Here is a 25,101-nt window from a genome sequence, read left to right as displayed (position 1 = left end):
CCTCTGTCTGCCGTGACATTGTCCAGTCCGGCCTCTGTCTGCCGGTGATTTATGGTCAGACAGTGTCTGGCGTTCTCCAGTCCGGCCTCTGCCGGTGATTTATGGTCAGACAGTGTCTGGCGTTGTCCAGTCCGGCCTCTGTCTGCCGGTGATTTATGGTCAGACAGTGTCTGGCGTTGTCCAGTCCGGCCTCTGTCTGCCGGTGACTTATGGTCAGACAGTGTCTGGCATTGTCCAGTAAGGCCTCTGTCTGCCAGTGATCGATGGTCAGTCAGTGTCTGACATTGTCCAGTCCGGCCTCTGTCTGCAAGTGATCGATGGTCAGACAGTGTCTGACATTGTCCAATCCGGCCTCTGTCTGCCAGTGATCGATGGTCAGTCAGTGTCTGACATTGTCCAGTCCGGCCTCTGTCTGCCGTGACATTGTCCAGTCCGGCCTCTGTCTGCCGGTGATTTATGGTCAGACAGTGTCTGACATTGTCCAGTCCGGCCTCTGTCTGCAAGTGATCGATGGTCAGACAGTGTCTGACATTGTCCAGTCCGGCCTCTGTCTGCCATGACATTGTCCAGTCCGGCCTCTGTCTGCCGGTGATTTATGGTCAGACAGTGTCTGACATTGTCCAGTCCGGCCTCTGTCTGCCAGTGATCGATGGTCCGTCAGTGTCTGACATTGTCCAGTCCGGCCTCTGTCTGCCGTGACGTTGTCCAGTCCAGCCTCTGTCTGCCGGTGATTTATGGTCAGACAGTGTCTGGCATTGTCCAGTCCGGCCTCTGTCTGCCGGTGATTTATGGTCAGACAGTGTCTGACATTGTCCAGTCCGGCATCTGTCTGCCGGTGATTTATGGTCAGACAGTGTCTGACATTGTCCAGTCCGGCCTCTGTCTGCCGGTGATTTATGGTCAGACAGTGTCTGCCGGTGATTTATGGTCAGACAGTGTCTGACATTGTCCAGTCCGGCCTCTGTCTGCCGGTGATTTATGGTCAGACAGTGTCTGACATTGTCCAGTCCGGCTTCAGTCTGCCTGTGATTTATGGTCAGACAGTGTCTGACATTGTCCTGTCCGGCCTCTGTCTGCCGGTGATTTATGGTCAGACAATGTCTGACATTGTCCAGTCCGGCCTCTGTCAACCGTGACATTGTCCAGTCCGGCCTCTGTCTGCAAGTGATCGATGGTCAGACAGTGTCTGACATTGTCCAGTCCGGCCTCTGTCTGCCGTGACATTGTCCAGTCCGGCCTCTGTCTGCCGGTGATTTATGGTCAGACAGTGTCTGGCATTGTCCAGTCCGGCCTCTGTCTGCCAGTGATCGATGGTCAGTCAGTGTCTGACATTGTCCAGTCCGGCCTCTGTCTGCCGTGACGTTGTCCAGTCCAGCCTCTGTCTGCTGGTGATTTATGGTCAGACAGTGTCTGGCATTGTCCAGTCCGGCCACTGTCTGCCGGTGATTTATGATCAGACAGTGTCTGACATTGTTCAGTCCGGCCTCTGTCTGCCGGTGATTTATGGTCAGACAGTGTCTGACATTGTCCAGTCCAGCCTCTGTCTGCCAGTGATCGATGGTCAGTCAGTGTCTGATATTGTCCAGTCCGGCCTCTGTCTGCCAGTGATTTATGGTCAGACAGTGTCTGACATTGTCCAGTCCGGCCTCTGTCTGCCTGTGATTTATGGTCAGACAGTGTCTGACATTGTCCAGTCCGGTCTCTGTCTGCCGGTGATTTATGGTCAGACAATGTCTGACGTTGTCCAGTCCGGCCTCTGTCTGCCGTGACATTGTCCAGTCCGGCCTCTGTCTGCCAGTGATTTATGGTCAGACAGTGTCTGACATTGTCCAGTCCGACCTCTGTCTGCCAGTGATTAATGGTCAGACAGTGTCTGACATTGTCCATTCCGGCCTCTGTCTGCCAGTGATTAATGGTCTGACAATGTCTGACATTGTCCAGTCCGGCCTCTGTCTGCCGTGACATTGTCCAGTCCGGCCTCTGTCTGCCAGTGATCTATGGTCAGACAGTGTCTGGCGTTGTCCAGTCCGGCCTCTGTCTGCCGGTGATTTATGGTCAGACAGTGTCTGGCATTGTCCAGTCCGGCCTCTGTCTGCCGGTGATTTATGGTCAGACAGTGTCTGGCGTTGTCCAGTTCGGCCTCTGTCTGCCGGTGATTTATGGTCAGACAGTGTCTGGCGTTGTCCAGTCCGGCCTCTGTCTGCCGGTGATTTATGGTCAGACAGTGTCTGGTGTTGTCCAGTCCGGCCCCTGTCTGCCGGTGATTTATGGTCAGACAGTGTCTGGCGTTGTCCAGTCCGGCCTCTGTCTGCCGGTGATTTATGGTCAGACAGTGTCTGGCGTTGTCCAGTCCGGCCTCTGTCTGCCGGTGATTTATGGTCAGACAGTGTCTGGCATTGTCCAGTCCGGCCTCTGTCTGTCGGTGATTTATGGTCAGACAGTGTCTGGCATTGTCCAGTAAGGCCTCTGTCTGCAAGTGATCGGTGGTCAGACAGTGTCTGACATTGTCCAGTCCGGCCTCTGTCTGCCAGTGATCGATGGTCAGTCAGTGTCTGACATTGTCCAGTCCGGCCTCTGTCTGCCGTGACATTGTCCAGTCCGGCCTCTGTCTGCCGGTGATTTATGGTCAGACAGTGTCTCACATTGTCCAGTCCGGCCTCTGTCTGCAAGTGATCGATGGTCAGACAGTGTCTGACATTGTCCAGTCCGGCCTCTGTCTTCCGTGACGTTGTCCAGTCCAGCCTCTGTCTGCCGGTGATTTATGGTCAGACAGTGTCTGGCATTGTCCAGTCCGGCCTCTGTCTGCCGGTGATTTATGGTCAGACAGTGTCTGACATTGTCCAGTCCGGCCTCTGTCTGCCGGTGATTTATGGTCAGACAGTGTCTGACATTGTCCAGTCCGGCCTCTGTCTGCCGGTGATTTGTGGTCAGACAGTGTCTGACATTGTCCAGTCCGGCCTCTGTCTGCCGGTGATTTATGGTCAGACAGTGTCTGACATTGTCCAGTCCGGCCTCTGTCTGCCGGTGATTTATGGTCAGACAGTGTCTGACATTGTCCAGACCTGCCTCTGTCTGCCAGTGATCGATGGTAAGTCGGTGTCTGACATTGTCCAGTCCGGCCTCTGTCTGCCAGTGATTTATGGTCAGACAGTGTCTGACATTGTCCCGTCCAGCCTCTGTCTGCCTGTGATTTATGGTCAGACAGTGTCTGAAATTGTCCAGTCCGGCCTCTGTCTGCCGGTGATTTATGGTCAGACAATGTCTGACATTGTCCAGTCCGGCCTCTGTCTGCCGTGTCATTGTCCAGTCCGGCCTCTGTCTGCCAGTGATTTATGGTCAGACAGTGTCTGACATTGTCCCGTCCAGCCTCTGTCTTCCTGTGATTTATGGTCAGACAGTGTCTGACATTGTCCAGTCCGGCCTCTGTCTGCAAGTGATCGATGGTCAGACAGTGTCTGACATTGTCCAGTCCGGCCTCTGTCTGCCAGTGATCGATGTTCAGTCAGTGTCTGACATTGTCCAGTCCGGCCTCTGTCTGCCGTGACATTGTCCAGTCCGGCCTCTGTCTGCCGGTGATTTATGGTCAGACAGTGTCTGACATTGTCCAGTCCGGCCTCTGTCTGCAAGTGATCGATGGTCAGACAGTGTCTGACATTGTCCAGTCCGGCCTCTGTCTGCCGAGACATTGTCCAGTCCGGCTTCTGTCTGCCGGTGATTTATGGTCAGACAGTGTCTGGCATTGTCCAGTCCGGCCTCTGTCTGCCGGTGATTTATGGTCAGACAGTGTCTGACATTGTCCAGTCCGGCCTCTGTCTGCCGGTGATTTATGGTCAGACAGTGTCTGACATTGTCCAGTCCGGCCTCTGTCTGCCGGTGATTTATGGTCAGACAGTGTCTGCCGGTGATTTATGGTCAGACAGTGTCTGACATTGTCCAGTCCGGCCTCTGTCTGCCGGTGATTTATGGTCAGACAGTGTCTGACATTGTCCAGTCCGGCATCTGTCTGCCGGTGATTTATGGTCAGACAGTGTCTGACATTGTCCAGTCCGGCCTCTGTCTGCCGGTGATTTATGGTCAGACAGTGTCTGACATTGTCCAGTCCGGCCTCTGTCTGCCTGTGATTTATGGTCACACAGAGTCTGACATTGTCCTGTCCGGCCTCTGTCTGCCGGTGATTTATGGTCAGACAATGTCTGACATTGTCCAGTCCGGCCTCTGTCTACCGTGACATTGTCCAGTCCGGCCTCTGTCTGCAAGTGATCGATGGTCAGACAGTGTCTGACATTGTCCAGTCCGGCCTCTGTCTGCAAGTGATCGATGGTCAGACAGTGTCTGACATTGTCCAGTCCGGCCTCTGTCTGCCATGACATTGTCCAGTCCGGCCTCTGTCTGCCGGTGATTTATGGTCAGACAGTGTCTGACATTGTCCAGTCCGGCCTCTGTCTGCCAGTGATCGATGGTCAGTCAGTGTCTGACATTGTCCAGTCCGGCCTCTGTCTGCCGTGACGTTGTCCAGTCCAGCCTCTGTCTGCCGGTGATTTATGGTCAGACAGTGTCTGGCATTGTCCAGTCCGGCCTCTGTCTGCCGGTGATTTATGGTCAGACAGTGTCTGACATTGTCCAGTCCGGCCTCTGTCTGCCGGTGATTTATGGTCAGACAGTGTCTGACATTGTCCAGTCCGGCCTCTGTCTGCCGGTGATTTATGGTCAGTCAGTGTCTGACATTGTCCAGTCCGGCATCTGTCTGCCGGTGATTTATGGTCAGACAGTGTCTGACATTGTCCAGTCCAGCCTCTGTCTGCCGGTGATTTATGGTCAGACAGTGTCTGCCGGTGATTTATGGTCAGACAGTGTCTGACATTGTCCAGTCCGGCCTCTGTCTGCCGGTGATTTATGGTCAGACAGTGTCTGACATTGTCCAGTCCGGCCTCTGTCTGCCGGTGATTTATGGTCAGACAGTGTCTGACATTGTCCAGTCCGGCCTCTGTCTGCAAGTGATCGATGGTCAGACAGTGTCTGACATTGTCCAGTCCGGCCTCTGTCTTCCGTGACGTTGTCCAGTCCAGCCTCTGTCTGCCGGTGATTTATGGTCAGACAGTGTCTGGCATTGTCCAGTCCGGCCTCTGTCTGCCGGTGATTTATGGTCAGACAGTGTCTGACATTGTCCAGTCCGGCCTCTGTCTGCCGGTGATTTATGGTCAGACAGTGTCTGACATTGTCCAGTCCGGCCTCTGTCTGCCGGTGATTTGTGGTCAGACAGTGTCTGACATTGTCCAGTCCGGCCTCTGTCTGCCGGTGATTTATGGTCAGACAGTGTCTGACATTGTCCAGTCCGGCCTCTGTCTGCCGGTGATTTATGGTCAGACAGTGTCTGACATTGTCCAGACCTGCCTCTGTCTGCCAGTGATCGATGGTAAGTCGGTGTCTGACATTGTCCAGTCCGGCCTCTGTCTGCCAGTGATTTATGGTCAGACAGTGTCTGACATTGTCCCGTCCAGCCTCTGTCTGCCTGTGATTTATGGTCAGACAGTGTCTGAAATTGTCCAGTCCGGCCTCTGTCTGCCGGTGATTTATGGTCAGACAATGTCTGACATTGTCCAGTCCGGCCTCTGTCTGCCGTGTCATTGTCCAGTCCGGCCTCTGTCTGCCAGTGATTTATGGTCAGACAGTGTCTGACATTGTCCCGTCCAGCCTCTGTCTTCCTGTGATTTATGGTCAGACAGTGTCTGACATTGTCCAGTCCGGCCTCTGTCTGCAAGTGATCGATGGTCAGACAGTGTCTGACATTGTCCAGTCCGGCCTCTGTCTGCCAGTGATCGATGTTCAGTCAGTGTCTGACATTGTCCAGTCCGGCCTCTGTCTGCCGTGACATTGTCCAGTCCGGCCTCTGTCTGCCGGTGATTTATGGTCAGACAGTGTCTGACATTGTCCAGTCCGGCCTCTGTCTGCAAGTGATCGATGGTCAGACAGTGTCTGACATTGTCCAGTCCGGCCTCTGTCTGCCGAGACATTGTCCAGTCCGGCTTCTGTCTGCCGGTGATTTATGGTCAGACAGTGTCTGGCATTGTCCAGTCCGGCCTCTGTCTGCCGGTGATTTATGGTCAGACAGTGTCTGACATTGTCCAGTCCGGCCTCTGTCTGCCGGTGATTTATGGTCAGACAGTGTCTGACATTGTCCAGTCCGGCCTCTGTCTGCCGGTGATTTATGGTCAGACAGTGTCTGCCGGTGATTTATGGTCAGACAGTGTCTGACATTGTCCAGTCCGGCCTCTGTCTGCCGGTGATTTATGGTCAGACAGTGTCTGACATTGTCCAGTCCGGCATCTGTCTGCCGGTGATTTATGGTCAGACAGTGTCTGACATTGTCCAGTCCGGCCTCTGTCTGCCGGTGATTTATGGTCAGACAGTGTCTGACATTGTCCAGTCCGGCCTCTGTCTGCCTGTGATTTATGGTCACACAGAGTCTGACATTGTCCTGTCCGGCCTCTGTCTGCCGGTGATTTATGGTCAGACAATGTCTGACATTGTCCAGTCCGGCCTCTGTCTACCGTGACATTGTCCAGTCCGGCCTCTGTCTGCAAGTGATCGATGGTCAGACAGTGTCTGACATTGTCCAGTCCGGCCTCTGTCTGCAAGTGATCGATGGTCAGACAGTGTCTGACATTGTCCAGTCCGGCCTCTGTCTGCCATGACATTGTCCAGTCCGGCCTCTGTCTGCCGGTGATTTATGGTCAGACAGTGTCTGACATTGTCCAGTCCGGCCTCTGTCTGCCAGTGATCGATGGTCAGTCAGTGTCTGACATTGTCCAGTCCGGCCTCTGTCTGCCGTGACGTTGTCCAGTCCAGCCTCTGTCTGCCGGTGATTTATGGTCAGACAGTGTCTGGCATTGTCCAGTCCGGCCTCTGTCTGCCGGTGATTTATGGTCAGACAGTGTCTGACATTGTCCAGTCCGGCCTCTGTCTGCCGGTGATTTATGGTCAGACAGTGTCTGACATTGTCCAGTCCGGCCTCTGTCTGCCGGTGATTTATGGTCAGTCAGTGTCTGACATTGTCCAGTCCGGCATCTGTCTGCCGGTGATTTATGGTCAGACAGTGTCTGACATTGTCCAGTCCAGCCTCTGTCTGCCGGTGATTTATGGTCAGACAGTGTCTGCCGGTGATTTATGGTCAGACAGTGTCTGACATTGTCCAGTCCGGCCTCTGTCTGCCGGTGATTTATGGTCAGACAGTGTCTGACATTGTCCAGTCCGGCCTCTGTCTGCCTGTGATTTATGGTCAGACAGTGTCTGACATTGTCCTGTCCGGCCTCTGTCTGCCGGTGATTTATGGTCAGACAATGTCTGACATTGTCCAGTCCGGCCTCTGTCTACCGTGACATTGTTCAGTCCGGCCTCTGTCTGCAAGTGATCGATGGTCAGACAGTGTCTGACATTGTCCAGTCCGGCCTCTGTCTGCCGTGACATTGTCCAGTCCGGCCTCTGTCTGCCGGTGATTTATGGTCAGACAGAGTCTGGCATTGTCCAGTCCGGCCTCTGTCTGCCAGTGATCGATGGTCAGTCAGTGTCTGACATTGTCCAGTCCGGCCTCTGTCTGCCGGTGATTTATGGTCAGACAGTGTCTGACATTGTCCAGTCCGGCCTCTGTCTGCCGGTGATTTATGGTCAGACAGTGTCTGACATTGTCCAGTCCGGCCTCTGTCTGCCGGTGATTTATGGTCAGACAGTGTCTGACATTGTCCAGTCCGGCCTCTGTCTGCAAGTGATCGATGGTCAGACAGTGTCTGACATTGTCCAGTCCGGCCTCTGTCTTCCGTGACGTTGTCCAGTCCAGCCTCTGTCTGCCGGTGATTTATGGTCAGACAGTGTCTGGCATTGTCCAGTCCGGCCTCTGTCTGCCGGTGATTTATGGTCAGACAGTGTCTGACATTGTCCAGTCCGGCCTCTGTCTGCCGGTGATTTATGGTCAGACAGTGTCTGACATTGTCCAGTCCGGCCTCTGTCTGCCGGTGATTTGTGGTCAGACAGTGTCTGACATTGTCCAGTCCGGCCTCTGTCTGCCGGTGATTTATGGTCAGACAGTGTCTGACATTGTCCAGTCCGGCCTCTGTCTGCCGGTGATTTATGGTCAGACAGTGTCTGACATTGTCCAGACCTGCCTCTGTCTGCCAGTGATCGATGGTAAGTCGGTGTCTGACATTGTCCAGTCCGGCCTCTGTCTGCCAGTGATTTATGGTCAGACAGTGTCTGACATTGTCCCGTCCAGCCTCTGTCTGCCTGTGATTTATGGTCAGACAGTGTCTGAAATTGTCCAGTCCGGCCTCTGTCTGCCGGTGATTTATGGTCAGACAATGTCTGACATTGTCCAGTCCGGCCTCTGTCTGCCGTGTCATTGTCCAGTCCGGCCTCTGTCTGCCAGTGATTTATGGTCAGACAGTGTCTGACATTGTCCCGTCCAGCCTCTGTCTTCCTGTGATTTATGGTCAGACAGTGTCTGACATTGTCCAGTCCGGCCTCTGTCTGCAAGTGATCGATGGTCAGACAGTGTCTGACATTGTCCAGTCCGGCCTCTGTCTGCCAGTGATCGATGTTCAGTCAGTGTCTGACATTGTCCAGTCCGGCCTCTGTCTGCCGTGACATTGTCCAGTCCGGCCTCTGTCTGCCGGTGATTTATGGTCAGACAGTGTCTGACATTGTCCAGTCCGGCCTCTGTCTGCAAGTGATCGATGGTCAGACAGTGTCTGACATTGTCCAGTCCGGCCTCTGTCTGCCGAGACATTGTCCAGTCCGGCTTCTGTCTGCCGGTGATTTATGGTCAGACAGTGTCTGGCATTGTCCAGTCCGGCCTCTGTCTGCCGGTGATTTATGGTCAGACAGTGTCTGACATTGTCCAGTCCGGCCTCTGTCTGCCGGTGATTTATGGTCAGACAGTGTCTGACATTGTCCAGTCCGGCCTCTGTCTGCCGGTGATTTATGGTCAGACAGTGTCTGCCGGTGATTTATGGTCAGACAGTGTCTGACATTGTCCAGTCCGGCCTCTGTCTGCCGGTGATTTATGGTCAGACAGTGTCTGACATTGTCCAGTCCGGCATCTGTCTGCCGGTGATTTATGGTCAGACAGTGTCTGACATTGTCCAGTCCGGCCTCTGTCTGCCGGTGATTTATGGTCAGACAGTGTCTGACATTGTCCAGTCCGGCCTCTGTCTGCCTGTGATTTATGGTCACACAGAGTCTGACATTGTCCTGTCCGGCCTCTGTCTGCCGGTGATTTATGGTCAGACAATGTCTGACATTGTCCAGTCCGGCCTCTGTCTACCGTGACATTGTCCAGTCCGGCCTCTGTCTGCAAGTGATCGATGGTCAGACAGTGTCTGACATTGTCCAGTCCGGCCTCTGTCTGCAAGTGATCGATGGTCAGACAGTGTCTGACATTGTCCAGTCCGGCCTCTGTCTGCCATGACATTGTCCAGTCCGGCCTCTGTCTGCCGGTGATTTATGGTCAGACAGTGTCTGACATTGTCCAGTCCGGCCTCTGTCTGCCAGTGATCGATGGTCAGTCAGTGTCTGACATTGTCCAGTCCGGCCTCTGTCTGCCGTGACGTTGTCCAGTCCAGCCTCTGTCTGCCGGTGATTTATGGTCAGACAGTGTCTGGCATTGTCCAGTCCGGCCTCTGTCTGCCGGTGATTTATGGTCAGACAGTGTCTGACATTGTCCAGTCCGGCCTCTGTCTGCCGGTGATTTATGGTCAGACAGTGTCTGACATTGTCCAGTCCGGCCTCTGTCTGCCGGTGATTTATGGTCAGTCAGTGTCTGACATTGTCCAGTCCGGCATCTGTCTGCCGGTGATTTATGGTCAGACAGTGTCTGACATTGTCCAGTCCAGCCTCTGTCTGCCGGTGATTTATGGTCAGACAGTGTCTGCCGGTGATTTATGGTCAGACAGTGTCTGACATTGTCCAGTCCGGCCTCTGTCTGCCGGTGATTTATGGTCAGACAGTGTCTGACATTGTCCAGTCCGGCCTCTGTCTGCCTGTGATTTATGGTCAGACAGTGTCTGACATTGTCCTGTCCGGCCTCTGTCTGCCGGTGATTTATGGTCAGACAATGTCTGACATTGTCCAGTCCGGCCTCTGTCTACCGTGACATTGTTCAGTCCGGCCTCTGTCTGCAAGTGATCGATGGTCAGACAGTGTCTGACATTGTCCAGTCCGGCCTCTGTCTGCCGTGACATTGTCCAGTCCGGCCTCTGTCTGCCGGTGATTTATGGTCAGACAGAGTCTGGCATTGTCCAGTCCGGCCTCTGTCTGCCAGTGATCGATGGTCAGTCAGTGTCTGACATTGTCCAGTCCGGCCTCTGTCTGCCGTGACGTTGTCCAGTCCAGCCTCTGTCTGCTGGTGATTTATGGTCAGGCAGTGTCTGGCATTGTCCAGTCCGGCCACTGTCTGCCGGCGATTTATGATCAGACAGTGTCTGACATTGTTCAGTCCGGCCTCTGTCTGCCGGTGATTTATGGTCTGACATTGTCCAGTCCGGCCTCTGTCTGCCGGTGATTTATGGTCAGACAGTGTCTGACATTGTCCAGTCCGGCCTCTGTCTGCCGGTGATTTATGGTCAGACAGTGTCTGACATTGTCCAGTCCAGCCTCTGTCTGCCAGTGATCGATGGTCAGTCAGTGTCTGATATTGTCCAGTCCGGCCTCTGTCTGCCAGTGATTTATGGTCAGACAGTGTCTGACATTGTCCAGTCCGGCCTCTGTCAGCCTGTGATTTATGGTCAGACAGTGTCTGACATTGTCCAGTCCGGTCTCTGTCTGCCGGTGATTTATGGTCAGACAATGTCTGACGTTGTCCAGTCCGGCCTCTGTCTGCCGTGACATTGTCCAGTCCGGCCTCTGTCTGCCAGTGATTTATGGTCAGACAGTGTCTGACATTGTCCAGTCCGGCCTCTGTCTGCCAGTGATTAATGGTCAGACAGTGTCTGACATTGTCCATTCCGGCCTCTGTCTGCCAGTGATTAATGGTCAGACAATGTCTGACATTGTCCAGTCCGGCCTCTGTCTGCCGTGACATTGTCCAGTCCGGCCTCTGTCTGCCAGTGATCTATGGTCAGACAGTGTCTGGCGTTGTCCAGTCCGGCCTCTGTCTGCCGGTGATTTATGGTCAGACAGTGTCTGGCGTTGTCCAGTCCGGCCTCTGTCTGCCGGTGATTTATGGTCAGACAGTGTCTGGCGTTGTCCAGTTCGGCCTCTGTCTGCCGGTGATTTATGGTCAGACAGTGTCTGGCGTTGTCCAGTCCGGCCTCTGTCTGCCGGTGATTTATGGTCAGACAGTGTCTGGTGTTGTCCAGTCCGGCCCCTGTCTGCCGGTGATTTATGGTCAGACAGTGTCTGGCGTTGTCCAGTCCGGCCTCTGTCTGCCGGTGATTTATGGTCAGACAGTGTCTGGCGTTGTCCAGTCCGGCCTCTGTCTGCCGGTGATTTATGGTCAGACAGTGTCTGGCATTGTCCAGTCCGGCCTCTGTCTGCCGGTGATTTATGGTCAGACAGTGTCTGGCATTGTCCAGTAAGGCCTCTGTCTGCCAGTGATCGATGTTCAGTCAGTGTCTGAGATTGTCCAGTCCGGCCTCTGTCTGCAAGTGATCGGTGGTCAGACAGTGTCTGACATTGTCCAGTCCGGCCTCTGTTTGCCAGTGATCGATGGTCAGTCAGTGTCTGACATTGTCCAGTCCGGCCTCTGTCTGCCGTGACATTGTCCAGTCCGGCCTCTGTCTGCCGGTGATTTATGGTCAGACAGTGTCTGACATTGTCCAGTCCGGCCTCTGTCTGCAAGTGATCGATGGTCAGACAGTGTCTGACATTGTCCAGTCCGGCCTCTGTCTGCCGTGACGTTGTCCAGTCCAGCCTCTGTCTGCCGGTGATTTATGGTCAGACAGTGTCTGGCATTGTCCAGTCCGGCCTCTGTCTGCCGGTGATTTATGGTCTGACAGTGTCTGACATTGTCCAGTCCGGCCTCTGTCTGCCGGTGATTTATGGTCAGACAGTGTCTGACATTGTCCAGTCCGGCCTCTGTCTGCCGGTGATTTATGGTCAGACAGTGTCTGACATTGTCCAGTCCGGCCTCTGTCTGCCGTGTCATTGTCCAGTCCGGCCTCTGTCTGCCAGTGATTTATGGTCAGACAGTGTCTGACATTGTCCCGTCCAGCCTCTGTCTTCCTGTGATTTATGGTCAGACAGTGTCTGACATTGTCCAGTCCGGCCTCTGTCTGCAAGTGATCGATGGTCAGACAGTGTCTGACATTGTCCAGTCCGGCCTCTGTCTGCCAGTGATCGATGTTCAGTCAGTGCCTGACATTGTCCAGTCCGGCCTCTGTCTGCCGTGACATTGTCCAGTCCGGCCTCTGTCTGCCGGTGATTTATGGTCAGACAGTGTCTGACATTGTCCAGTCCGGCCTCTGTCTGCAAGTGATCGATGGTCAGACAGTGTCTGACATTGTCCAGTCCGGCCTCTGTCTGCCGTGACATTGTCCAGTCCGGCTTCTGTCTGCCGGTGATTTATGGTCAGACAGTGTCTGGCATTGTCCAGTCCGGCCTCTGTCTGCCAGCGATCGATGGTCAGTCAGTGTCTGACATTGTCCAGTCCGGCCTCTGTCTGCCGGTGTTTTATGGTCAGACAGTGTCTGGCATTGTCCAGTCCGGCCTCTGTCTGCCGGTGATTTATGGTCAGACAGTGTCTGACATTGTCCAGTCCGGCTTCTGTCTGCCGGTGATTTATGGTCAGACAGTGTCTGACATTGTCCAGTAAGGCCTCTGTCTGCCAGTGATCGATGGTCAGTCAGTGTCTGACATTGTCCAGTCCGGCCTCTGTCTGCAAGTGATCGATGGTCAGACAGTGTCTGACATTGTCCAATCCGGCCTCTGTCTGCCAGTGATCGATGGTCAGTCAGTGTCTGCCATTGTCCAGTCCGGCCTCTGTCTGCCGTGACATTGTCCAGTGGGGCCTCTGTCTGCCGGTGATTTATGGTCAGACAGTGTCTGACATTGTCCAGTCCGGCCTCTGTCTGCAAGTGATCGATGGTCAGACAGTGTCTGACATTGTCCAGTCCGGCCTCTGTCTGCCATGACATTGTCCAGTCCGGCCTCTGTCTGCCGGTGATTTATGGTCAGACAGTGTCTGGCATTGTCCAGTCCGGCCTCTGTCTGCCGGTGATTTATGGTCAGACAGTGTCTGACATTGTCCAGTCCGGCCTCTGTCTGCCGGTGATTTATGGTCAGACAGTGTCTGACATTGTCCAGTCCGGCCTCTGTCTGCCGGTGATTTATGGTCAGACAGTGTCTGACATTGTCCAGTCCGGCATCTGTCTGCCGGTGATTTATGGTCAGACAGTGTCTGACATTGTCCAGTCCAGCCTCTGTCTGCCGGTGATTTATGGTCAGACAGTGTCTGCCGGTGATTTATGGTCAGACAGTGTCTGACATTGTCCAGTCCGGCCTCTGTCTGCCGGTGACTTATGGTCAGACAGTGTCTGACATTGTCCAGTCCGGCCTCTGTCTGCCTGTGATTTCTGGTCAGACAGTGTCTGACATTGTCCTGTCCGGCCTCTGTCTGCCGGTGATTTATGGTCAGACAATGTCTGACATTGTCCAGTCCGGCCTCTGTCTACCGTGACATTGTCCAGTCCGGCCTCTGTCTGCAAGTGATCAAATGGTCAGACAGTGTCTGACATTGTCCAGTCCGGCCTCTGTCTGCCGTGACATTGTCCAGTCCGGCTTCTGTCTGCCGGTGATTTATGGTCAGACAGTGTCTGGCATTGTCCAGTCCGGCCTCTGTCTGCCAGCGATCGATGGTCAGTCAGTGTCTGACGTTGTCCAGTCCGGCCTCTGTCTGCCGGTGTTTTATGGTCAGACAGTGTCTGGCATTGTCCAGTCCGGCCTCTGTCTGCCGGTGATTTATGGTCAGACAGTGTCTGACATTGTCCAGTCCGGCTTCTGTCTGCCGGTGATTTATGGTCAGACAGTGTCTGACATTGTCCAGTAAGGCCTCTGTCTGCCAGTGATCGATGGTCAGTCAGTGTCTGACATTGTCCAGTCCGGCCTCTGTCTGCAAGTGATCGATGGTCAGACAGTGTCTGACATTGTCCAATCCGGCCTCTGTCTGCCAGTGATCGATGGTCAGTCAGTGTCTGCCATTGTCCAGTCCGGCCTCTGTCTGCCGTGACATTGTCCAGTGGGGCCTCTGTCTGCCGGTGATTTATGGTCAGACAGTGTCTGACATTGTCCAGTCCGGCCTCTGTCTGCAAGTGATCGATGGTCAGACAGTGTCTGACATTGTCCAGTCCGGCCTCTGTCTGCCATGACATTGTCCAGTCCGGCCTCTGTCTGCCGGTGATTTATGGTCAGACAGTGTCTGGCATTGTCCAGTCCGGCCTCTGTCTGCCGGTGATTTATGGTCAGACAGTGTCAGACATTGTCCAGTCCGGCCTCTGTCTGCCGGTGATTTATGGTCAGACAGTGTCTGACATTGTCCAGTCCGGCATCTGTCTGCCGGTGATTTATGGTCAGACAGTGTCTGACATTGTCCAGTCCGGCCTCTGTCTGCCGGTGATTTATGGTCAGACAGTGTCTGCTGGTGATTTGTGGTCAGACAGTGTCTGACATTGTCCAGTCCGGCCTCTGTCTGCCGGTGATTTATGGTCAGACAGTGTCTGACATTGTCCAGTCCGGCCTCTGTCTGCCTGTGATTTATGGTCAGACAGTGTCTGACCTTGTCCTGTCCGGCCTCTGTCTGCCGGTGATTTATGGTCAGACAATGTCTGACATTGTCCAGTCCGGCCTCTGTCTGCCGTGACATTGTCCAGTCCGGCCTCTGTCTGCAAGTGATCGATGGTCAGACAGTGTCTGACATTGTCCAGTCCGGCCTCTGTCTGCCGTGACATTGTCCAGTCCGGCCTCTGTCTGCCGGTGATTTATGGTCAGTGTCTGGCATTGTCCAGTCCGGCCTCTGTCTGCCAGTGATCGATGGTCAGTCAGTGTCTGACATTGTCCAGTCCGGCCTCTGTCTGCCGTGACGTTGTCCAGTCCAGCCTCTGTCTGCTGGTGATTTATGGTCAGACAGTGTCTGGCATTGTCCAGTCCGGCCACTGTCTGCCGGTGATTTATGGTCAGACAGTGTCTGACATTGTTCAGTCCGGCCTCTGTCTGCCGGTGATTTATGGTCTGACATTGTCTAGTCCGGCCTCTGTCTGCCGATGATTTATGGTCAGACAGTGTCTGACATTGTCCAGTCCGGCCTCTGTCTGCCGGTGATTTATGGTCAGACAGTGTCTGACATTGTCCAGTCCAGCCTCTGTCTGCCAGTGATCGATGGTCAGTCAGTGTCTGATATTGTCCAGTCCGGCCTCTGTCTGCCAGTGATTTATGGTCAGACAGTGTCTGACATTGTCCAGTCCGGCCTCTGTCTGCCTGTGATTTATGGTCAGACAGTGTCTGACATTGTCCAGTCCGGTCTCTGTCTGCCGGTGATTTATGGTCAGACAATGTCTGACGTTGTCCAGTCCGGCCTCTGTCTGCCGTGACATTGTCCAGTCCGGCCTCTGTCTGCCAGTGATTTATGGTCAGACAGTGTCTGACATTGTCCAGTCCGGCCTCTGTCTGCCAGTGATTAATGGTCAGACAGTGTCTGACATTGTCCATTCCGGCCTCTGTCTGCCAGTGATTAATGGTCAGACAATGTCTGACATTGTCCAGTCCGGCCTCTGTCTGCCGTGACATTGTCCAGTCCTGCCTCTGTCTGCCAGTGATCTATGGTCAGACAGTGTCTGGCGTTGTCCAGTCCGGCCTCTGTCTGCCGGTGATTTATGGTCAGACAGTGTCTGGCGTTGTCCAGTTCGGCCTCTGTCTGCCGGTGATTTATGGTCAGACAGTGTCTGGCGTTGTCCAGTCCGGCCTCTGTCTGCCGGTGATTTATGGTCAGACAGTGTCTGGTGTTGTCCAGTCCGGCCCCTGTCTGCCGGTGATTTATGGTCAGACAGTGTCTGGCGTTGTCCAGTCCGGCCTCTGTCTGCCGGTGATTTATGGTCAGACAGTGTCTGGCGTTGTCCAGTCCGGCCTCTGTCTGCCGGTGATTTATGGTCAGACAGTGTCTGGCGTTGTCCAGTCCGGCCTCTGTCTGCCGGTGATTTATGGTCAGACAGTGTCTGGCATTGTCCAGTAAGGCCTCTGTCTGCCAGTGATCGATGGTCAGTCAGTGTCTGACATTGTCCAGTCCGGCCTCTGTCTGCAAGTGATCGGTGGTCAGACAGTGTCTGACATTGTCCAGTCCGGCCTCTGTCTGCCAGTGATCGATGGTCAGTCAATGTCTGACATTGTCCAGTCCGGCCTCTGTCTGCCGTGACATTGTCCAGTCCGGCCTCTTGTCTGCCGGTGATTTATCGTCAGACAGTGTCTGACATTGTCCAGTCCGGCCTCTGTCTGCAAGTGATCGATGGTCAGACAGTGTCTGACATTGTCCAGTCCGGCCTCTGTCTGCCGTGACGTTGTCCAGTCCAGCCTCTGTCTGCCGGTGATTTATGGTCAGACAGTGTCTGGCATTGTCCAGTCCGGCCTCTGTCTGCCGGTGATTTATGATCAGACAGTGTCTGACATTGTCCAGTCCGGCCTCTGTCTGCCGGTGATTTATGGTCAGACAGTGTCTGACATTGTCCAGTCCGGCCTCTGTCTGCCGGTGATTTATGGTCAGACAGTGTCTGACATTGTCCAGTCCGGCCTCTGTTTGCCGGTGATTTATGGTCAGACAGTGTCTGACATTGTCCAGTCCGGCCTCTGTCTGCCGGTGATTTATGGTCAGACAGTGTCTGACATTGTCCAGTCCGGCCTCTGTCTGCCGGTGATTTATGGTCAGACAGTGTCTGACATTGTCCAGTCCGGCCTCTGTCTGCCAGTGATCGATGGTCAGTCAGTGTCTGACATTGTCCAGTCCGGCCTCTGTCTGCCAGTGATTTATGGTCAGACAGTGTCTGACATTGTCCCGTCCAGCCTCTGTCTGCCTGTGATTTATGGTCAGACAGTGTCTGAAATTGTCCAGTCCGGCCTCTGTCTGCCGGTGATTTATGGTCAGACAATGTCTGACATTGTCCAGTCCGGCCTCTGTCTGCCGTGTCATTGTCCAGTCCGGCCTCTGTCTGCCAGTGATTTATGGTCAGACAGTGTCTGACATTGTCCCGTCCAGCCTCTGTCTTCCTGTGATTTATGGTCAGACAGTGTCTGACATTGTCCAGTCCGGCCTCTGTCTGCAAGTGATCGATGGTCAGACAGTGTCTGACATTGTCCAGTCCGGCCTCTGTCTGCCAGTGATCGATGTACAGTCAGTGTCTGACATTGTCCAGTCCGGCCTCTGTCTGCCGTGACATTGTCCAGTCCGGCCTCTGTCTGCCGGTGATTTATGGTCAGACAGTATCTGACATTGTCCAGTCCGGCCTCTGTCTGCAAGTGATCGATGGTCAGACAGTGTCTGACATTGTCCAGTCCGGCCTCTGTCTGCCAGTGATCGATGTTCAGTCAGTGTCTGACATTGTCCAGTCCGGCCTCTGTCTGCCGTGACATTGTCCAGTCCGGCCTCTGTCTGCCGGTGATTTATGGTCAGACAGTGTCTGACATTGTCCAGTCCGGCCTCTGTCTGCAAGTGATCGATGGTCAGACAGTGTCTGACATTGTCCAGTCCGGCCTCTGTCTGCCGTGACGTTGTCCAGTCCAGCCTCTGTCTGCTGGTGATTTATGGTCAGACAGTGTCTGGCATTGTCCAGTCCGGCCACTGTCTGCCGGTGATTTATGGTCAGACAGTGTCTGACATTTTTCAGTCCGGCCTCTGTCTGCCGGTGATTTATGGTCTGACATTGTCCAGTCCGGCCTCTGTCTGCCGGTGATTTATGGTCAGACAGTGTCTGACATTGTCCAGTCCGGCCTCTGTCTGCCGGTGATTTATGGTCAGACAGTGTCTGACATTGTCCAGTCCAGCCTCTGTCTGCCAGTGATCGATGGTCAGTCAGTGTCTGATATTGTCCAGTCCGGCCTCTGTCTGCCAGTGATTTATGGTCAGACAGTGTCTGACATTGTCCAGTCCGGCCTCTGTCTGCCTGTGATTTATGGTCAGACAGTGTCTGACATTGTCCAGTCCGGTCTCTGTCTGCCGGTGATTTATGGTCAGACAATGTCTGACGTTGTCCAGTCCGGCCTCTGTCTGCCGTGACATTGTCCAGTCCGGCCTCTGTCTGCCAGTGATTTATGGTCAGACAGTGTCTGACATTGTCCAGTCCGGCCTCTGTCTGCCAGTGATTAATGGTCAGACAGTGTCTGACATTGTCCATTCCGGCCTCTGTCTGCCAGTGATTAATGGTCAGACAATGTCTGACATTGTCCAGTCCGGCATCTGTCTGCCGTGACATTGTCCAGTCCTGCCTCTGTCTGCCAGTGATCTATGGTCAGACAGTGTCTGGCGTTGTCCAGTCCGGCCTCTGTCTGCCGGTGATTTATGGTCAGACAGTGTCTGGCGTTGTCCAGTCCGGCCTCTGTCTGCCGGTGATTTATGGTCAGACAGTGTCTGGCGTTGTCCAGTCCGGCCTCTGTCTGCCGGTGATTTATGGTCAGACAGTGTCTGGCGTTGTCCAGTCCGGCCTCTGTCTGCCGGTGATTTATGGTCCGACAGTGTCTGGTGTTGTCCAGTCCGGCCCCTGTCTGCCGGTGATTTATGGTCAGACAGTGTCTGGCGTTGTCCAGTCCGGCCTCTGTCTGCCGGTGATTTGTGGTCAGACAGTGTCTGGCGTTGTCCAGTCCGGCCTCTGTCTGCCTGTGATTTATGGTCAGACAGTGTCTGAAATTGTCCAGTCCGGCCTCTGTCTGCCGGTGATTTATGGTCAGACAATGTCTGACATTGTCCAGTCCGGCCTCTGTCTGCCGTGTCATTGTCCAGTCCGGCCTCTGTCTGCCAGTGATTTATGGTCAGACAGTGTCTGACATTGTCCCGTCCAGCCTCTGTCTTCCTGTGATTTATGGTCAGACAGTGTCTGACATTGTCCAGTCCGGCCTCTGTCTGCAAGTGATCGATGGTCAGACAGTGTCTGACATTGTCCAGTCCGGCCTCTGTCTGCCAGTGATCGATGTTCAGTCAGTGTCTGACATTGTCCAGTCCGGCCTCTGTCTGCCGTGACATTGTCCAGTCCGGCCTCTGTCTGCCGGTGATTTATGGTCAGACAGTGTCTGACATTGTCCAGTCCGGCCTCTGTCTGCAAGTGATCGATGGTCAGACAGTGTCTGACATTGTCCTGTCCGGCCTCTGTCTGCCGTGACGTTGTCCAGTCCAGCCTCTGTCTGCCGGTGATTTATGGTCAGACAGTGTCTGGCATTGTCCAGTCCGGCCACTGTCTGCCGGTGATTTATGGTCAGACAGTGTCTGACATTGTTCAGTCCGGCCTCTGTCTGCCGGTGATTTATGGTCTGACATTGTCCAGTCCGGCCTCTGTCTGCCGGTGATTTATGGTCAGACAGTGTCTGACATTGTCCAGTCCGGCCTCTGTCTGCCGGTGATTTATGGTCAGACAGTGTCTGACATTGTCCAGTCCAGCCTCTGTCTGCCAGTGATCGATGGTCAGTCAGTGTCTGATATTGTCCAGTCCGGCCTCTGTCTGCCAGTGATTTATGGTCAGACAGTGTCTGACATTGTCCAGTCCGGCCTCTGTCTGCCTGTGATTTATGGTCAGACAGTGTCTGACATTGTCCAGTCCGGTCTCTGTCTGCCGGTGATTTATGGTCAGACAATGTCTGACGTTGTCCAGTCCGGCCTCTGTCTGCCGTGACATTGTCCAGTCCGGCCTCTGTCTGCCAGTGATTTATGGTCACCGTCTGACATGGTCCAGTCCGGCCCCTGTCTGCCAGTGATTTATGGCCATCCTCTTTTAGTGAGCTGTGGAGTGCCAGGCGTACTCGTTGTTAATATGACAGAAACAATGCATCTTCTCTCCATCCGTTAACTTTCTGTGTCACGATTCAACAAAAAGTATAGAGAACTTCCCAGAAAAAAAAAATACTGGAGCCAGACTGCAGCCCCATAAGTGGACTTTATGTAAGAACATAAAAACATAAGAAATACGAGCAGAAGTAGGCCATTCAGCCCCTCAAGCCTGCCCCACCATTCAATAAGATCATCGCTGATCTGTCCCAGGCCTCAACTCCCCTTTCGGGCCTGCTCCGCATAACCCTCGATTCCCCAAGATTTCAAAAATCTAATAAGAACATAAGAAGAAATATAAATCTGCCTGTTGTTCACTGAACAGTAACCAGATCTTGTAGCTTTGAGCAGACTCCCATTCATATCCATGCCTTTGCTGCCTCCAGACTTAACTATACCAATTCTGTTTTGGATGGCCCTCCATCATGCATCCTGTGCAAACTTGAGCTTATTCTAAACTTTGCCACGCGCATCCCAACTTGCACCAAGTTTGGTTCTATCACCCCTGTGCTCATTGACCTACACTGGCTTCTAGCCCAACAACACCTCAAATTTAAAATCCTCATCTTGTCAAATCCCTCCATGGCCTCACCCCTATCTCTAATCTTGTCCAGTCCTACAACCTTTAGAGATCTCTGTTCGTATCCAATTCTGGCCTTGTACACATCCCCAAATTCTTTTGCCCCCGCCACTGGGACTGTGCCTTCAGCTATCTCGGCTGTAAGCTCTGGAATTCCCTCCCCAAACCTTTCCACCTCTCTCCGTTAGCATACTCCTTAAAAGCTTTTGGTCACCTGTCCGAATGTCTCCTTTTTTTGGCTCTATGTCAAGTTTTGGCCAATTATGCTCCAGTGAAGCTTCTTGGGATGTTTACTACATTATAAGCTCTATATAAATGCAAATTGTTGTTGTATCTGTTAAGCAAAGAATAACTCATTGTGTTTTACACGGTATAATGTTACTGTCCTTCTAAAATTATGACTTACCCCAGAAGGCCGGTGCAATGGCGCAGTGGTTAGCACCGCAGCCTCACAGCTCCAGAGACCCGCGTTCAATTCTGGGTACTGCCTGTGTGGAGTTTGCAAGTTCTCCCTGTGTCTGCGTGGGTTTTCTCCGGATGCTCCGGTTTCCTCCCACACGCCAAAGACTTGCAGGTTGATAGGTAAATTGGCCATTATAAATTGCCCCTAGTATAGGTAGGGACATATAGGGAATATGAAACTGGTGTAGGATTAGTATAAATGGGTGGTTGATGGTCGTCACAGACTCGGTGGGCCGAAGGGCCTGTGTCAGTGCTGTATCTCTAAATCTAAAGGCACCATTACAAGTATGTTATGTGTTGGAAAATGTGAGACTTCATGCATTTACTGTCAGTTACACCACCCCTGGGTGTCAACCATCATACCAGCAAAGTTCTAGATGGAAATCTTCTAAACATGCAGATGATTCCATTTCACTCATACAGATTTAGCATCCAGAATTTGGGTGGCGCAGTGGTTAGCACCGCAGCCTCACAGATCCAGAGACCCAGGTTCAATTCTGGGTACTGCCTGTGCGGAGTTTGCAAGTTCTCCCTGTGACCGCGTGGGTTTTCGCCGGGTGCTCCGGTTTCCTCCCACCGCCAAAGACTTGCAAGTGATAGGTAAATTGCCCCTAATGTAGGTAGGTGGTAGGGAATATGGGATTACTGTCGGGTTAGTGTAAATGGGTGGTTCTTGGTCGGCACAGACTCTGTGGGCCGAAGGGCCTGTTTCAGTGCTGTATCTCTAAAATAAAATTTTTTAAAAAATTATTCTTCTGCAGATGTCTTAGCAAATAAAAGATCGCAAATACTCCCCAGATCCTTGATCTTCAGTCTGCAAACTACAAACTCAAAATAAGGTACTAACATCTAAATATATTTTTAAAATCGCATAGCACATTTAAATTTAGCTATCAAATTGTTATTTGTGTCCAAGTACTTCATTAAGTTTTCTACTTGAGAGGGCTTTGACTCTTGAAGAAGCTTGGGCTTAAAGTTGATCACTCTGTCAACTGAAGTGAGTTACAAGCAATATGTGCCTGTAGTTTCCAGAATGCTGTTGGGTGGAGAATTTTTCAGGGTGCCCAAGCTTCATTTTCTCAGTGCAAGTGGCAGTGTCCCTTTCCTAAATCTGCAAATGAATTATAAAAGCTTTGTCCACATATTGTTTCAGATGGAAACTAACATAAGATGCCTTTTTTTGTACTTTGGAGGTAAAACCTAGTTTGGAGGAACAGCTCAATGGGAATGATTAAACCAACTTGTTTTCTGTTTCCTTAATCAACTGGTTTTGCGGAAATTCTTCAGTTTGGTTTAGCACAAATATGAAAACAACTTATATTTATATCGCACTTTTTATGTAATAAAACATCCCATGACGCTTCATAAGAGCATTAAAAGGCAAAATTAGACACCAAGCCACTTAAGGTGATAATTAGGGCAGAAGGCCAAATGCTTGGTCAGAGGTTTTAAGGAACATTTTAATGGAAGAGAGGTGGGCAGGTTTAGGGAGGGATTTCCAGAGCTTAGGGCCTAGGCAGCATGAAGACACAGCCACCAGTGGTGCAGCATTAAAATCAGGATGCTCAAGAGGCCAGAATCAGATGAGCAGATATCTCAGAAGGTTGTGAGGCTGAAGGAGATTACGGAGATAGGGAGGGACGAGGCCATGGAGGGAATTGAAAACAAGGATGAAGATTTTAAAATCAAGGTGTTGCCCAAATGGGAGTCAGTGTAGGTAAAAGAGCACAGGGGATAGATGACTGGGACTTGGTGCAAGTAAGGACACTCAAGTTTATGGAGGGTAGAAAGTGGAGGCCGGCCAGGAATGCGTTGGACTAGTTAAGTCTAGAGATAACAATGGCATGAATGAAGTTTCAGCAGCAGATGGGATGAGGCATGGGTGAAGTCAGGTGTTGCTACAGATGTAGAAATAGGCAATTTTAGTGATGGCTCGAATATGTGGTCGGAAGCTCATCTCAGGGTCAAATATGACACCAAGATTATGAACAGTCTGGTTTAGTATCAGAGTTGCCAGGGAGAGGAATAGAGTCAGTAGCTAGCGAATTAAGTTTGAAGCGGGTACTGAAGACAATGACTTCAATCTTCCCAATATTTAACTGGAAGAAATTTTTGCTCATCCAGTACTGGATGTTGGTTAAGCAGTCTGATAGTTTAGCAACAATGAAGTCATCGAGAAGATGGTGGTGAGGTAGAGCCGGACGTCGTCAGTGTATATCTGAAATCTAATGTTGTGCTTTCAGTTGATGTCGCCAAAGGGCCGCATGGAGATGAGAAATAGGAGGGAGCTAAGTATAGATCCTTGGAGGACACCAAGGGAAACAGTGCAGATGTAGGAAGAGAAGCCATTGCAAGTGATAGTCTGGCTATGCGCAAAATGTACATGTGTAAAATGTAAATGCAAGTGTAAAATAAACAGGGATTAACAAAGTATGAATCCTGTATCCAAAAACATTAAGTTTTAGTCTGAAAAGAAATATTGCATTTGAAAGCATGGCAGAAGAACCAGGAAACAGGAGGAGGAGTTTTTTTTCAATAAACACAAGGAATGCTTATGACCTGGAATGCACTGCCTGGTGGAAGTAGATTCAATTCGAATTTTTTTGGTGGTGTTGGATGGAGGGGGGGCGGTGGCCAGAAAACAGGAAGGGCTCCCAGCTCTTCTTTTAGTGCACTATGAGATCTTTGATGCGCACCCGACTGGACCTCGGGTTATCATTCCAAAGGACAGCACCTGCAGCACTCCGTCAGTAAGCACTGCCTGAACCTAGAACTTTCTGACTCACAGGAAAGATTGCTTCCACTCTAAAGATGCAGACTATATTTTTAATACTTGTAATGTGCAGGTATTCTGATATAAATCCGGTTATTCAACCAAAAATAAACAGACTAAAAGAACATTTTGCCAGATTTATTAATCTTCACACACGATTAGGAACGCGAGATTTCCCACAGAATTTGCCATGATATTTTAAATCAAAGGGGCTCAACACTTTGCGGATTCCCATCATATTCATGGTTGCAATTCTTTCAAAGGTCCAGGGATTCTGGTTGTTTTCAGCCTTCTGCTCATCTTCCTTCATCAGCTCCTCCAGGGATTTCTTGCTGACTGCCTTTGCAGGAAATGGCAATTTCTTGGCGACTTCACATAGAAAGGGCTCCACCTCCTCAAATGTGCACTTCCCTCCAAGCTCCAGTACAATCCGGCCATACTTGACTGGAGTGACATAGTGGTCGATGGCCCCTTTACCACCGCCCATTCTCTGACCGAGTCCTTTGCGTGTGATGGGTTTATATGGAGCATTTACACGCCAGCGAGCAAACATGGTTTTGGCATCCATGTGTCGATTAATGGTGAGGCGCATCATTTCAAAGTGACCCCAGTGAAGGTAGCCACCTCCAAGTGCCTGCAGGGGAGAAGGGGGGGAGGAGAGGAGAGGGGAAGGGGGGGGAGAGGAGAGGGGAAGGGGGGGGGGGGGAGAGGAGAGGAGAGGGGAAGAGAGGAGAGGAGAGGGGAAGGGGGGGGGGGAGAGGAGAGGAGAGGGGAAGGGGGGGGGGGGAGAGGAGAGGAGAGGGGAAGGGGGGGGGGGGAGAGGAGAGGAGAGGGGAAGGGGGGGGGGGAGAGAGGAGAGGAGAGGGGAAGGGGGGGGGAGAGAGGAGAGGAGAGGGGAAGGGGGGGGGGGGGAGAGGAGAGGAGAGGGGAAGGGGGGGGGGGGAGAGGAGAGGAGAGGGGAAGGGGGGGGTGGGGAGAGGAGAGGAGAGGGGAAGGGGGGGGGGAGAGGAGAGGAGAGGGGAAGGGGGGGGGGAGAGGAGAGGAGAGGGGAAGGGGGGGGGGAGAGGAGAGGGGAAGGGGGGGCAGAGGAGAGGAGAGGAGAGGGGAATGGGGGGAGGAGGAGAGGGGAATGGGGGGGAGGAGGAGAGGGGAAGGGGAGGAGGAGAGGGGAAGGGGAGGAGGAGAGGGGAAGGGGAGGAGGAGAGGGGAAGGGGTGGAGGAGAGGGGAAGGGGGTGGTGGAGGAGAGGGGAAGGGGGTGGGGGGTGGAGGAGAGGGGAAGGGGTGGGGGTGGA

The 25,101-nt window shown here is 52.8% G+C and overlaps 1 protein-coding gene across 1 annotated transcript in view; it reads right to left on the bottom strand.

Annotated features, from left to right (window-relative positions):
• Nucleotides 1-23,931: 23,931 nt before the first annotated feature.
• Nucleotides 23,932-25,101, bottom strand: part of mrpl16 (mitochondrial ribosomal protein L16) — a 4,046-nt gene continuing 2,876 nt past the window's right edge. The window contains exon 4 of the mRNA XM_068057579.1: nt 23,932-24,442. Coding sequence (XP_067913680.1) covers nt 23,957-24,442 — 486 coding nt within the window. The 3' untranslated portion in view covers nt 23,932-23,956. The remainder of the gene's footprint in view (nt 24,443-25,101) is intronic.

This window comes from Heterodontus francisci, chromosome 25 (genome assembly GCF_036365525.1).
Source record: "Heterodontus francisci isolate sHetFra1 chromosome 25, sHetFra1.hap1, whole genome shotgun sequence".
Taxonomy (NCBI): domain Eukaryota; kingdom Metazoa; phylum Chordata; class Chondrichthyes; order Heterodontiformes; family Heterodontidae; genus Heterodontus; species Heterodontus francisci.
The sequence above is the reverse complement of the archived record's forward strand: the minus strand, read 5'-3'. Positions and strand labels throughout refer to the sequence as shown.